The 14,199-nt window shown below is 40.9% G+C and overlaps 1 protein-coding gene across 9 annotated transcripts in view; it reads left to right on the forward strand.

Moving 5' to 3' along the window:
* The window catches only part of veph1 (ventricular zone expressed PH domain-containing 1), a 94,972-nt gene that overhangs the window by 1,857 nt on the left and 78,916 nt on the right, over positions 1-14,199 (forward strand). For 7 of the 9 annotated variants that reach the window (XR_009789814.1, XM_061782700.1, XM_061782704.1 and 4 more), the window contains exons 1-2: positions 73-221; positions 13,069-13,638. Coding sequence is in view for 8 of the 9 variants with exons in the window: in XM_061782700.1 (XP_061638684.1) it covers positions 13,501-13,638 (138 nt within the window). In the remaining variant the exon portion in view is untranslated. Of the gene's footprint in view, positions 1-72; positions 222-13,068; positions 14,177-14,199 lie in introns of those variants that run through there. The other 2 variants (XM_061782702.1, XM_061782703.1) reach the window with 2 other exon arrangements.

The following is a 14,199-nucleotide window of genomic DNA, read 5'->3' on the forward strand; positions in this document are numbered from 1 at the left end:
CGTCCACCTGTTGCGGGCTGTACTCTTTTTCACCACACGATGGCGCGCTTTCCAATAGTAGCCGACGTAGACGGAATGGGCTTCTCGGTGGGGGAACTTGAAGCTTTGTACGAAGACTGGTCGGGGTAAAAATGTGTTGTGTGTCCCTTTTTATCTTGCTTGGGAGCCGCTGAGCCCAGCTAAACTGCTCATTCATCCACGGTCTGTGTATTCTTCCACAGGTAAGGGGCACGATGCTACGAGGGTTTGGAAAGGGGGAATCAGGTTGTCTTGTTGCTCGGCTTGCTGTCATTCGAGACGCGGCGGTACGGGAGCAAATGCGTGAATGCCGCCGATACCTTGATTGCGGGAAAGTTAACTGCATACGAAGGCGTTTGTGGGTTACAATTCAAAGCATTAATGGAGTCAAAGGGCAATGAGAGCAACTTGTGAATCAGTGCCGATATCAAAACGACAATAGGAGAGTGTATTCAGTTGTATTACACCTGCTTTGCCTCCATCCAGTCGTCGCCCTCTTGGCGCCTAATTCCAGTGGAATGTGCTTTTAGTTTAGAGGCGAGTTCAGTCGCATTACTCACATTTTTCAGTTTGGTCCCCCCCCCCTGCTAATGCTGAGGTCCTACTGTGTGAAGGCAGACATTGATCGAGGAGGACACTCTTCAAGGTCAAAGACTTGTGAGATAGTGAGAACTAATAGTTTGTAAGACACCTACCTTGACCTTTACCCTTTCCTTGTTGTGTTACCTTTCTAGCTCATATATTGAATGACCACTTCACCACTACAGTAAATCCCCCTTGAGCCTCAACATGTAACTTGGAGCAAATTCCTTCATTCACTTGTTCGTGTGCACACGCCATTCACATTATTAGATAAACCAGCACGATCTTATAAGAGCTGTATCAAGCAATGGTGATATGATACTCAGTAGAGCAGGGGTCACCAACATGTTACCCGGGGCTTCCACGTTGCCCCCAAGAACCACATGAGTAGCCAATGGACCTGTTCTAAAACTAGCTCACTAGTGATGGAACATTGTGATTTTTTTTTTAGCAGTGTTGTAGAAGTAATCATTAGAAAACATTTCTGCATAAAATACGGTATTCATGTATTTCCTACATTGTTAAATCATTTTTGACAATTATTGTGTGAACTCATTGACATGATCAGCGTCTTGGCATAGATGAATGTAATTATTATTAATAACACATAATTAAGGTAACTTGTTATTTCAGACGTGTGTATTGAACTGGTAGCCCTTCACGGTACCCAAGAAGTAGCTCTCAGTTTCAAAAAGATTGGTAACCCTGCAGGAGTGCGTAGGCCTGACTATAATTTGCCAATTCTAGATTTCTTTCGTGTCTGAGGCTGCATTTATAATGCAGGTCCAGGAGCCATTCCGATGTAATGCCCATACGTATTTGATTTTCTATTTAATTTTATTTTTTTACTAACTACATGATCTGATATGGCTGTGTTTACATTCACGGAACAAATTGCATGCATGGAACTCCACAAGCATCAACGTTGGGCAGTGACAACATAGATGTATAGTCGTCCTCCGCTATTTCGCGGTTCACTTATTGCGGGTTCAGTTCATTGCAGATTTTTTTTAGTTGTACAGTAGACTACAATACAATACATCTACTCAACTGCCCGTCTCCGGTAAAGTAAAAATCATTAGCTAATTGAATATCACCTGTAGCTGCTAGGTAGAACAAATTGTAATCCATAACCTGGTATAAATAGAAGGTAGATGGAAACAGCCGCTGGTGCTCTTAATCGCTTCATTAAACAAATAGTAACAAAATACAGTAATTTACAAGCACATTTTTATCACACCGGCCAGTAGCCTCAACTGAAACTGTCACCGTACACCCCATTGGCTAATGCTATAGCCAGAAAATTGCCAGCCAACAGTACGTCTTCATACATTCACTTCCACGTAACTCAACGGAGCAGACTCATAGTAGCAACATGATAAGATTTGTCAAAAATGACAGTCTGTCAAAATTCTGAGTCTGTTTGGAATGGCCACTTCAACCTGAGTACAACGCAGCAAGAATTTTGAAAATTGGATGATGGGTTTAGGAGGAATTTAGTTTTTTTTTTGTGTCAGAAAAATTGGCTTTTTGCGGAACATCTGTGTGATGTCGCCTCCATCTCATCCATTTTCCGTACCACTTATCCTCACTAGGGTCATGGGCGTCCTGGAACCTTTCCTAGCTACCTTCGAGCGAGAGTTGGGGTACACCCTGAGTTGGTCGCCAGCCAATCGCAGGGCACATATAAACAAACAACCATTCGCAGTCACATTCACACCTATCGGCAATTTAGAGTTTTCAATTAACCTACCATGCATGTTTTGCGATGTGGGAGGAAACTGGAGTACCTGGATAAAATACACACAGGCACAGGAAGAACATGCAAACTCCACACAGGAGAGGCCAGATTTCAACCCGGGTCCTTAGTACTATGAGGCAGATGTGCTAACCAGTTGTCAACCGTGCCGCCCCTATGGAAAATCTGGTCAAAAAAATGCCTTCAAATTGGAGTAAAACATCCATCCATCAATTTTCTGTACCGCTTATCCTCACTTATCCACCCTGAGTTGGTCGCCAGCCAATTGCAGGGCACATATAAACAAACAACCATTTGCACTCACATTTACACCTACGGGCAATTTAGAGTCTTCCATTAACCTACCTTCCATGTTTTTGGAATTTGGGAGGAAACCGGAGTACCCGGAGAAAACCCACGCAGGTACAGGGAGAACATGCACACTCCACACAGGCGGGGCCGGGATTTTAACCCTGGTCCTCAGAACTGTGAGGCAGATGTGCTAACCAGTCGTCCATCGTGCCGCCTAGAGTAAAACAGTAAAACTAAGTTCTCAACATATATCAAATCTCATTACTTCTGCTACTCGTGTAATCCCTTCTACAACAAGTTTCAGTTAAAAATATCCACTAATCGCTCGTACAGGGCAAAATTACGAGATGTCAACGCATCAAAATTAACATTTCTAACGGCATCATTTGCCCTAAAAACTTGACTTAACTTGCGCAAATGGAACATTATTGGTGAGAGGAGCAGTGTGGGCAATAGAATAGCTCATGTACTTCAGCAATCAATTGTTTTTTCGTGGACTTGTTTGTTTATATACGTACTTGGTCGCGAATTTAAAGATTTCATCTATTGTGCGGGTTGTCCGGATCATAACCCGTGGGATTAACAAGGCATTACTGTAAGTAGTAATATATAAATAATACAAATATCAAACATTGCATAATATTTAGTTGACTTGGGCTGACCCTTCCCACCATTGATTTAAACAAGGGTAACCCTGGCATTACTTCTCATAGCCCTCTGCATCCATCCATCCATCCATCCATCCATTTTCTGAGCCGCTTCTCCTCACTAGGGTCGCGGGCATGCTGGAGCCAATCCCAGCTATCATCGGGCAGGAGGCGGGGTACACCCTGAACTGGTTGCAGCCAATCGCAGGGCAGATACAAACAAACAACCATTCGCACTCACATTCACACCTACGGGCAATTTAGAGTCACCAATTCATGCATGTTTTTGGGATGTGGGAGGAAACCGGAGTGCCCGGAGAAAACCCACACAGGCACGGGGAGAACATGTAAACTCCACACAGGCGGGGCCGGGGATTGAACCCCGCACCTCAGAACTGTGAGGCTGACGCTCTAACCAGTCGTGCCGCTAGCCCTCTGCAATTATTTTTATTATTTACTGATTCACACACAAAATGTACCATTTAAATCAAATGTAAGAGTACAGCCGGTGTTTTCTAATGTGCTTATTTGAGTTTTTGGAGCCGACGTGGGTGTGTGTATTTCAATTATATCAACCTTGCATCAACAAGGGTATATCCGATCTGTCCATTGACAGTGCGCTGGCATTGGCATATACTTCTTGTTATACATAAAGCTAAACAGTAAGCTAACCACTGCTATTAGTAAAACATGTAAACAATAAATAAATAAGTGTCCTTTTGTAAAAACCCTTCAGTTATATATGCTAATGGCGTAATGAACTGCAATATATGCGCTGCGGCAAACGCACCTCTTGCATGTCAGTTTACAACATCGTTACATAGAAGCATTGTAAAAATAAGTTATTTTACCGTTGCAAAGTGCACTACAGTTGCTCTGGTTCAATTCTGCTAACTCACAAATAAAAAAAAACTCAGACTCACGCACGGATGCACGCACATACACGCACACACACACACACACACACACACACACACACACACACACACACACACACAACATTTTTACCTTTTGGGTGAATAATACTCAGTTTTGTTTGAAACAGAAGTGAACTCAATTTATTATAGTGGCATAAACAAACATATTTGAAACAAATCTAATGAAGACACCACCTGCACTGCTGAACCCTAATAGCTACATTAATACCTCTCTGTTTTGTCAATCAGAACCCTCTTCAGTATTATTATTTTGTTATTTTTTTTGTTTGATGAGATCCTTGGATGGGATCTCATTGGAATTAGTAAGTTTCCCCAATGTTGTGGTCAGTGTGTGTCCACCCTTTCTACTGCCTTAATGATTTGACTTTTGTACAATTGGGCATATTTTTATACCCAAATTAGTTTTGACTAGGGGTGCACAAAAAACATTACATTGCGCCTTTCTTTAACCCTGTGATATTGCGATGTTGAAAAATACAAGATAACATACACGTTACATGAAAACCAGCACACATTTCTTTTTTTTCCTCTCTAGAAAAACTGTGCTCAGTATAATGGAAAGTCATTAGCACATTCAACACTATGAATTTGTTTTTAATCAATCTGTTATTTTACACCTATAACATATGCATTAGTACTTCTATCTTGAGTGCATTAGTTTAAGCAAAACACATTGTTGTGTACTTCTGAAGTTTGTTCCTTCCATAATGCCGTGGCTCTCCTCCCTCCCCACAAGTGTAATCAGTTGCGACATGCATTCGCTAGTGAAATTCTGAAGAGAGATACGGTAAATGCAGCCATGTTATTGTTTCCAGTGTCCTCATTAATAGTTATCATACAAAAAACAAAAAAAAGTAAATAACACTGTGGGCGGCTCCGTGTGTGTTGTTTGATGGTTTATAATTTATTGTAACATCGGGGCTAATCTCATTATCCAACCAGGTCCCTCTGCTGGTCACTAATATTACAGTTCATTGACTGCATTTTACTACACCAACTGCGATGTGACTGTTGTGCAAATTGCGATGATGATGCTCAAACGATCGGGGATGAGATCCTGCCCCAAGTGGAGGAGTTCAAGTATCTTGGGGTCTTGTTCACAAGTGAGGGAAGAATGGAACGGGATATTGACAGGCGGATCGGTGCAGCGTCTGCAGCGATGCAGACTTTGTATCGGTCCGTTGTGGTGAAGAAGGAGCTAAGCCGAAAGGCGAAGCTCTCAATTTACTGGTCGATCTACGTTCCTACCCTCACCTATGGTCACGAGCTGTGGGTCGTGACCGAAAGAACAAGATCCCGGATACAAGCGGCCAAAATGAGTTTCCTCCGCAGGGTGTTCGGGCTCTCCCTTAGAGATAGAGTGAGAAGCTCGGTCATCCGGGAGGATCTCAGAGTAGAGTCGCTGCTCCTCCACATCGAGAGGAGCCAGATGAGGTGGCTGGGGCGTCTGATTCGGATGCCTCCCGGACGCCTCCCTGGTGAGCTGTTCCGGGCACGTCCCACCGGGACGACCCAGGACACGCTGGAGAGACTATTTCTCCCGGCTGGGCCGGGAACGTCTCGGGATCCCCACGGATGAGCTGGATGAAGTGGCTGGGGAGATAGAAGTCTGGACATCCCTGCTAAAGCTACTGCCCCCGCGAACTGACCTCGGCTAAGCGGTAGAAAATGGATCGATGGATGGATGGCATTTTGACCCTGGAAATATACAGTACGCCTACCAATTGTGAACTGTAAGGCATCACAGAGTTTCTGCATTCAGAATTTTTTTTTTACATGTATTATGTAAATGTTGCTTATCTTAGAAACATAAAAAATGTATTGTGAGTACTTGAAAGGAAATTCTTTCTGCTCACAGTTAGATGAAATGTGAACATGCTTATGTTGCGCTCCACAGTGTGAGACTGTGAGTTTTGGCTGCGAAAGTAAGCAGGGAGTTCATGAATAATGAATGCTTCAGAAAATGCATGTGAATGTGAGATGCTGTTCCACCCCAGCTTTCCCTCTCTAATGTGGAAATCCTCTCAACGTGAAGAGTGCAAGGAGAAACCTCTTCCCACACTTACATTCTGAAACAACCACATGTTTAATTTATTTGGGTAATTGAATTGAGCCCAGTGGTCCATTAAAGGCAAGATATCAAACAGTATATGATGACAATGGAGCTGGAGGCCATATACTGTTTCTAGTGTAAAGAACAAGTCAGGTGACATAAATCCATTAGAGATGATTAGGCTCTCTGTTATAGCAGTCATGCAAGCACTTAAAAATAGAAGTGCAGCTAATGAAACTGGGCTTTTTGGATTAGTAATGTTCATTAAATGTCAAATAAATGATAGAAAATGTTCTCCACGCACCCCTCGGACCAAGGAGACATTATCCAGTACAGCCTTCTCCGCATTGTTTCAATTTCTCATTGCATTTTTTTTGTCCTGCCTCTTTATGTCACTGATATCAGTCTCAAACTGTTTTGATAATAACTTTATGTTAGCCCAATTAAAGGAGGAAGTCATTTCCCATTATTAAAGCAAGTTACAATTTTCATGCATATATGGGAAAAAGAAGAATCTTCCTGCCGATGCAAAGTGTGAAAAAGTCCAAAAGGAATGAATACACTGGACATTTGAAGAAAATTTGTGTGTAAGCATATGCATCTGTTCATAACAGAGGCGTAGTAAGGAAAGTTTGTCTGTAATACGTACATGAAGACTAATTTTCAAACAGAGTTATTCACTGATGAATGCCATGTTACTTTGGATGGTCCAAATGGATTGAGTTGTGGATAGTTGGTGGACTAATTGGGAGTAAGATGGTTGGTCCCTTTTAGGGTGCCTGAAGATCTTGGCCTGCCATAGTATAAAAATAAGAACCAAAACCGTTGGGCATGATAATTTGGAACACTGAAATTTGAATTTAAAAATCCTATTGTCATTGTGGTAGTTTTGATTAATAAAATACTGCATTTCCTAGAAAAAAACAGCAACTGCTTAATAATTTGGAACATATTGTAAATCTAGTAGTCGATAGTATTTTTCCAAAAATGTGATAAAATGTTTTCATTTTGAAGATGAAACCACAGAATATTGAGCAGTTTCATTTAAAATTTACCACCCCTTTGGTTTTGTACAGGAAAGTCAAGGTCGGATGCATGCAGAGCACATATTGTTTAATAGTCACAAAGACTAATCCCACAAATGTACTACTAATGGGTAGACTGTTAGAATAGATCTTTATTTTGGCTCAGGGAGAGAAAGACAAGTATTTCCCAATTTATTTGCCTTATCCTCAGTCTAAGTTTTATTGGAGCTATTTTCTACAGCTCTTATAGACATATAATTCACAATTGTTCACAGCAGCAAATTGAGAACATAAATAATGGAGAACTTTCCCTTTTGTCTCACATCACATCCAGACAAATTGCTGTGAGGAGTCTTTAAGGCTGGCTTTTTGTGACTTTTTCTTTGTATCTGTTCTTGTAATCAATTGCATCAGTCACAGCCCAGTTTGGGAAAGTTTTAGAGCCAGCCCCTGAACATATTATTAGTCACTGATTAATATGAAAAGTGTTTTCAGGATGTCATTATGACTAATTATGCATGTGTTTTGGTTATAAAGGTCTAATGTAGACTTTGGGATGAAAAAGTGGTAGTAGTGCAGTGGGTAAGTGGTATAAGTAGGGTTCAACTCTAGGGCTGTAGCCTTTCTATGTGGTGTTTGTGTGTTCTTTTTGTGCTTGTTCTAGTTTATCCAGGTACTCCGGTTGTCTGCCTGGATGTGTCAGTTTTGTTATTGTCAGGTATTCCAGGTCTCTTAAATCCCAATCCTGTCCACCCTTGTTACACCCCACCTTAGCAGTGTTATAAGATAATTTCTGCAGGTGGAAGAAGCTAAAATAAGATGAGATACAAGTGATAAATTCACTTTTGGAGGATAGACTTGATCCAGAATTCTGGTACTGTTTTGCCTTGGTGCGGGTTTGTGACCTACTGAGTGCCATTGTAGTTGAAATATGGGAGCATCTTGGGTCAGTCATATGATTCTAAACTGATAACTTGAAATTTGGTTTAGATGACTGCAATTGGCTGGCAACTAATTCAGGGTGTACCCCGCCACTTGCCCAGGGAGTGGAATAGGCTCCAGCTCAGTCAGATTTTGGACAAGCGATATAGAAAATGGATGGATAAACGGTTCAGATTATGTCAAGACTTTTTACCCATTTATTCAAATATTTTCCTCATGGTATTTGCGTTCCCAAATAACATGTTCTCATAAATTTTACACCTACATTTTATACCTAACTCTGTCAAATGTAACCCAATTTGACATTTGAATGTTTGAACAAGTTTGAAGGATTGCCCTGTAGTCATTGCAATTTTATATATATATATATATATATATATATATATATATATATATATATATTGTTTACCTAGGAATATATGGACCTAATGTGTTTGCCCTTAAACTCAGTTGTAGTTTATTCGTAAATATAATCCGGCATGCTGACTTTTGTATTTACAGCACTGTACTGTTGTATGGGATGACTGCTTATTTCACATTGTGAATTATATTAGAATAACATGCTTTTGTGGAAAATTGCATGTGCAGCAAAGGATGTGGCTCATTAACAGATTCGCTTTTTTATTAACCAAGGTCTGCATAGTTCTCAGGTTGGCCTCTAACCTTCCAATAATCAGCAACATGTGGCATAATGTTTGACTTCAGGTGACCATACTACAGAATGTACATTTGACAGAGCCCGAGTATAAAACAACAATGTCCCATATTCTTCCCACATGCAAGGGATAATTGCCTGAAAAACTGAATGATTTTGGATGAAGACACTCATGGTGTAGTGATTAAGTTGCCTGTCTGGTTCAACTCCCACTCAGTGAGGTTGTAGAAGTGAGTGTTAATGGTTGTCGCTCTTTACATGTGCCCTGCGATTGCGACCCGGAACAGGGTAAGCGGTCTAGAAACTGGATGGATGGTTTTAGATGAAGAGCCATTTCAACAAGGGTGGAATACCTCTGCCTAATCAGGTTCTTCCTAGACCCTACCCTTCCAAAATGTTTTATTAGGAATTTCAGAGAGGTATACATGAAATATATTTGTTGATATGTTTATCTTTTATTGTGGTTGTAGTTTCCAGTGGCACAGAACCGGCCTGGCAAGTGAGAGTAACCACTAAAGCATTATAGGCAATAGTTTGGACTCACAATCCTTTAGAAGATTACATCATGTCCACCTAAAGATTGAATGTGTCACGGATATGTGAAATGGGGGTGTTATCCAACATCGTATGTGCACACCCAACATCATCCTTAAAGTATTTTGTATGTGTGGAAGATGTTATGCAGGTGCACATTGCACAGTTGGACTGTGCTGAATGAACAGAGATGTGCAGACATGGGGCAGTGTAGGAGGGAGGGGTCTGTTTTATAGGTGGTACAAAAGAGCCAGTGTTCTCCCTTCTCGCCAGTGTGCTGTGTGACAGTATAGTAAAGCCAGTGGGCCACATGAACAGAAAGAGAGCGTAGACCCTTAAGTCGAATTGTTCTCACATACCCTCTCACTCTCACATGGCCCCCCAGCATGCACCAACCATCCCACTCACACCTCACCTCGTGGCTCACTCATTGCTCCTTAGTTTAGCATGCATTTGACTGCGGGATTTATTTTGTGTAGCCCTGATGCTGAAACATGACTTGCTGTAACTCCACATAAACAAAACAACCAAACAAAAAAAAAAACATAAAATGATCAAGTTACTGTAAGTCATTTTTTTATTCTAAGGCATGAAAATGTGAGTGTTGCACTGGAATTTGCTTGTGTTTAAAGGTTGCATTCCTGCGCTCGCTCAGTTGGAGCCTGGTGATTAATTGTAACAAGCAGATAGTTTAAATAGTTTAAAAACTGACATTCTTCTACATGTCACGCAGTCGTTTAAGTGACAGTTAAATGCACACTCACTGGCCACTTCATTAGGAACACACTTGCACAATCTAAAGAGATCCTATCCTAGTGCTACATACAGTAATGAAAAAATTATTAGACTACCCTTGTTGCTACAGTTTCTTTTTCAGTTTTAATGCCTGGTACAATTAAAGGTACATTTGTTTCGACAAATATAATGATGACAATAAAAAATAGTTTAAGAGCTGATATCTAGCCATTTTCCATGGTTTTCTTGGTACTAACCAAAATCACTGGGAATACAATTATGCTTAAGCATGTCAAATAGGACATATCGTATGATGGAATCAGTCACTTTCAGATGTTTATTGAAAATGCAGCCGGACAGAAAAGGGTTTTAGGGGATAGAAAGAGGGACAGAACGGACAATGGGAATGGGGGGGGCGAACCACAGCAGAACAATAGTTAGATAATAGTTAGTAACGTTACAAAGTCAAATTGTGTTTGTGGAACACGGGTTGGACAGCTGGTGAGGATGTGCAACAAATAAACAGCAGCACAAGATGAGAGAGGACAGAAAAGGGCAGGGCAGGACAGGACAGGATGTGGGAAATGAGCAAGGCAGTGCTACTGATGAGTGGTGCGGTGGGAGCTTTTATAGTGTCTATACACTTGTAAGAACCTGTGAGTTGATATCTTAATGAGGCTCTACACGATCGGAATTTTTGGGGCCGATCACTGATCAGCGAGTTTAAAAAAACGATAACCGATCACCGATCCGATCACAAGATGGAGCAGTGTGTCAATTTACAAGTAAATGACTTATACTTGTGTTCTGTGTACTGAATATCTTCAAAAGTATTCTCTATTCAGGTCATGTATTGTAATCAGTCAGGTCAAACCAACATTACAACATGACAGAAATAATGGGTGCTAACCTACTGTAATTAAATTACTTTATTGTAATTAAATTACTTCAAACACACCGAAACTTTAGAGTATGATTCGACAGAATGCCGGCATGTTTACGTACAAGCGTTAGTGCTAGCACTAGCTAGCTATGCTACATAACGTTTTGTTGCCTGCTTGCGAGCGGTATCGTATTAAATGTACGTGAACATACATCAAGCATTCCTTGAATTAAAGTCCCCTCCCGAGCACCAGTGACCACCAGCACATTTTCCCCCATTTTGTTCTTATAATACACAACGTGATCCATTGTTGTTGTCGTTGCCATGGTAACGAGTGCATCCGGTCGCGTTCGAGTTGACAAGATAAAGCCCAGTGATCGTAAAAGACGGGATGCGGTGGTATCGGAATACAAGATTTGATTGCAGTAGTCTGACATAGTGCAATTGTGAAAGATCAAACTTGTCTTGTACTCTGATCCAGGCACTACGTTTTGTCTGTCTCAGACGTGTTGTCTGTCCCACACCGCTGACATGTTTTTTTTTTTTCTTAAAATAACTTTATTGGCGGTCAGATATTTACAGTACTACGTTGATGGGAAAAATATATACAAATATTATATACATAATGTTTTCCTATACATAAATATAAAAACACATATAATGGTAAATTAGTAAGTCCCTTGCACTAGGAACATAAGTACTAGCAAAGGTTGTGCTGGATGATGCAGGTTTCTTACTTTAATTACTTTTTAATCTGGAACTCATCAAAGCTCACAAACCTGACAGAAAAAGGCAAGCTCTCTAATAAACTATACACACATTCATTCACGCAGAAACTGGTTCTGTTAAATGATTACTATTTTATTTTGCAGAACTAAATGCACCAAATACACAGACTATATTGCAGTACCGATAAAGCATGTTTGTGTGAGAGATAGAGCCTTGTCTTTTTTTATTTTTATTTTTATTTATTTATTTATTTTGACTGTTTCGGTATTACAGGCCTGACGGACCAGCAAGAATTCCTGATGTAGTTACCCAGGCAACATGGGCGGCTTTCCATAGCCAATCCCAGCAGCTAGCTATCCAAAGTGCTCTTCTTTGTGCCTTTCTTTGGTGTAGTTTGGTCTTGCGCCAGTATGATGAGATGAAGAGTATGAGATGGTGTTTGCCTGTAGAGGGAACCAAGTGTAGATTACTGGCTGTGACACAGATACATCTGCTTATAGGTCTGGAGTTAGCGCTCTAAGCAAACTAATGATCACAAACAGCAGACACACTGGGTGGCTTATTTAAAAAAAGACTCAAATTGTCAGAGCGTGTGTGCGTGTGTGTGTGTGCACGATCACAAGACAAAAAAAAAAAAAAGCAGTCTATTTATTACTCCCACTAAGGAATTAGAGTTTCCATTCGCCTGTCATTGTTTACTAGTAAGTTATGCAAAAACTCTCACACATTTCCTTGATAGAACTTTTTAAATGTGGTGGCTTGTCCAGGATTTGTCTCCCACATTTGTAGTTTTGTCATTTAATTTAACATAACATTTTTACAAATGCAGACATGGTGTGTTGTTTGTTTCTCATACAAATTAAATTGCTTAGACTTTGGGGAGGTTTACAGTCTGCAACTTGGAGTGGCATTGTAGCATACAGGGGAAATGCAATTACATGATAAAATAACTTGCCCTTGATGAAGCGGCGAAGAATTGGAGAAGGTGACAGTGAAGGAGTCTTTTCCCCTATTAGGTCTTTGGACTGCAAGAGTACTTATTACAATTATCCTAAAACATTGTGTCTTCTGGAGCAATCGCTTACTTTTATGGATGGCATTTGATTTTGTTGATATTTAAAATGTAGCATTATTCCTCTTATAAGTGAAGTGATTGACCCAGTATGTCTTTTTATAGCTTGTTGTATTTTAATGCAAATTAATACATTGAAGAAAACATACTTATTTAATGTCCCAGCATTTGCAGATAGTGATTGTTTCCTCCCTTTCTCTATCAGGACTCTCTTGTGAAACCACTACGTTCCCTGGAATATGCTTTGTTTCCATGGTAACAGGCCTCATGCAGACGCAGAAAAACATCGGGCCAAGTTGATCCTCTTTTTTTCCACCTTACCTGATCCTGGTCACCAAGGATGAAGATTTATTTAGAAACAACTAAAGATCCCTGAGGTACCACTACCCCTTATGATGGCAAAACCACAACTGTGATTTTTCAAATACTGTACTTTATTGTCTTTTCCCTTGGGATCATGCTGGAACTATTTGAAGGGTCCCCTGAAACCAAGCGTTAACAAAAAGGTTTACATTGGAATTTCATCAGATTTGCGTTATTGCTCATCTATTATGTTGGGGATATACTCATTTTATATTAGGGGATTTTATATTTTGCCTACCAACGGGCCATAAAGGCATTCTCTACAAGGACCAGGATGCACCAGCTCTTCAGTCAGGTGCTGGGCCAAAGGGATTTGTCCAGAGCCGGTGATCTGTTTTCTCTGGAGGATGCTGCGATTGAAGACTGCTTGTCACAGGCTCTGGACCAGATCAAGTCCATCTCCTGCTCACCGGTTAGTAGACATGGCACATATCAGCTCTATGTATTAATTGTACACTTAACAGACCACTACAATTCCCAAACTTTAATCGAGTGTCAAATTTAAAATTGAATTTCCCTGAATAGTGTGAATGTGATTGGGTACATACTAATCACAAAGTTCTTATCTGTAAATTTAATGCACATTGTGATATTTTTAACCTCTTCTTGATTTCATATTGTTTGTCTTCTAATTGGGCGGCACGGTGGCCGACTGGTTAGAGCGTCAGCATCACAGTTCTGAGGACCCGGGTTCAATCCCCGGCCCCGCCTGTGTGGAGTTTGCATGTTCTCCCCGTGCCTGCGTGCGTTTTCTCCGGGTACTCCGGTTTCCTCCCACATCCCAAAAACATGCATGAATTGGAGACTCTAAATTGCCCGTAGGCATGACTGTGAGTGCGAATGGTTGTTTGTTCCTATGTGCCCTGCGATTGGCTGGCAACCAGTTCAGGATGTACCCCGCCTCCTGCCCGATGACAGCTGGGATAGGCTCCAGCACGCCCGCGACCCTAGTGAGGAGAAGCGGCTCAGAAAA

This window comes from Phyllopteryx taeniolatus, chromosome 8 (genome assembly GCF_024500385.1).
Source record: "Phyllopteryx taeniolatus isolate TA_2022b chromosome 8, UOR_Ptae_1.2, whole genome shotgun sequence".
Lineage (NCBI taxonomy): Eukaryota > Metazoa > Chordata > Actinopteri > Syngnathiformes > Syngnathidae > Phyllopteryx > Phyllopteryx taeniolatus.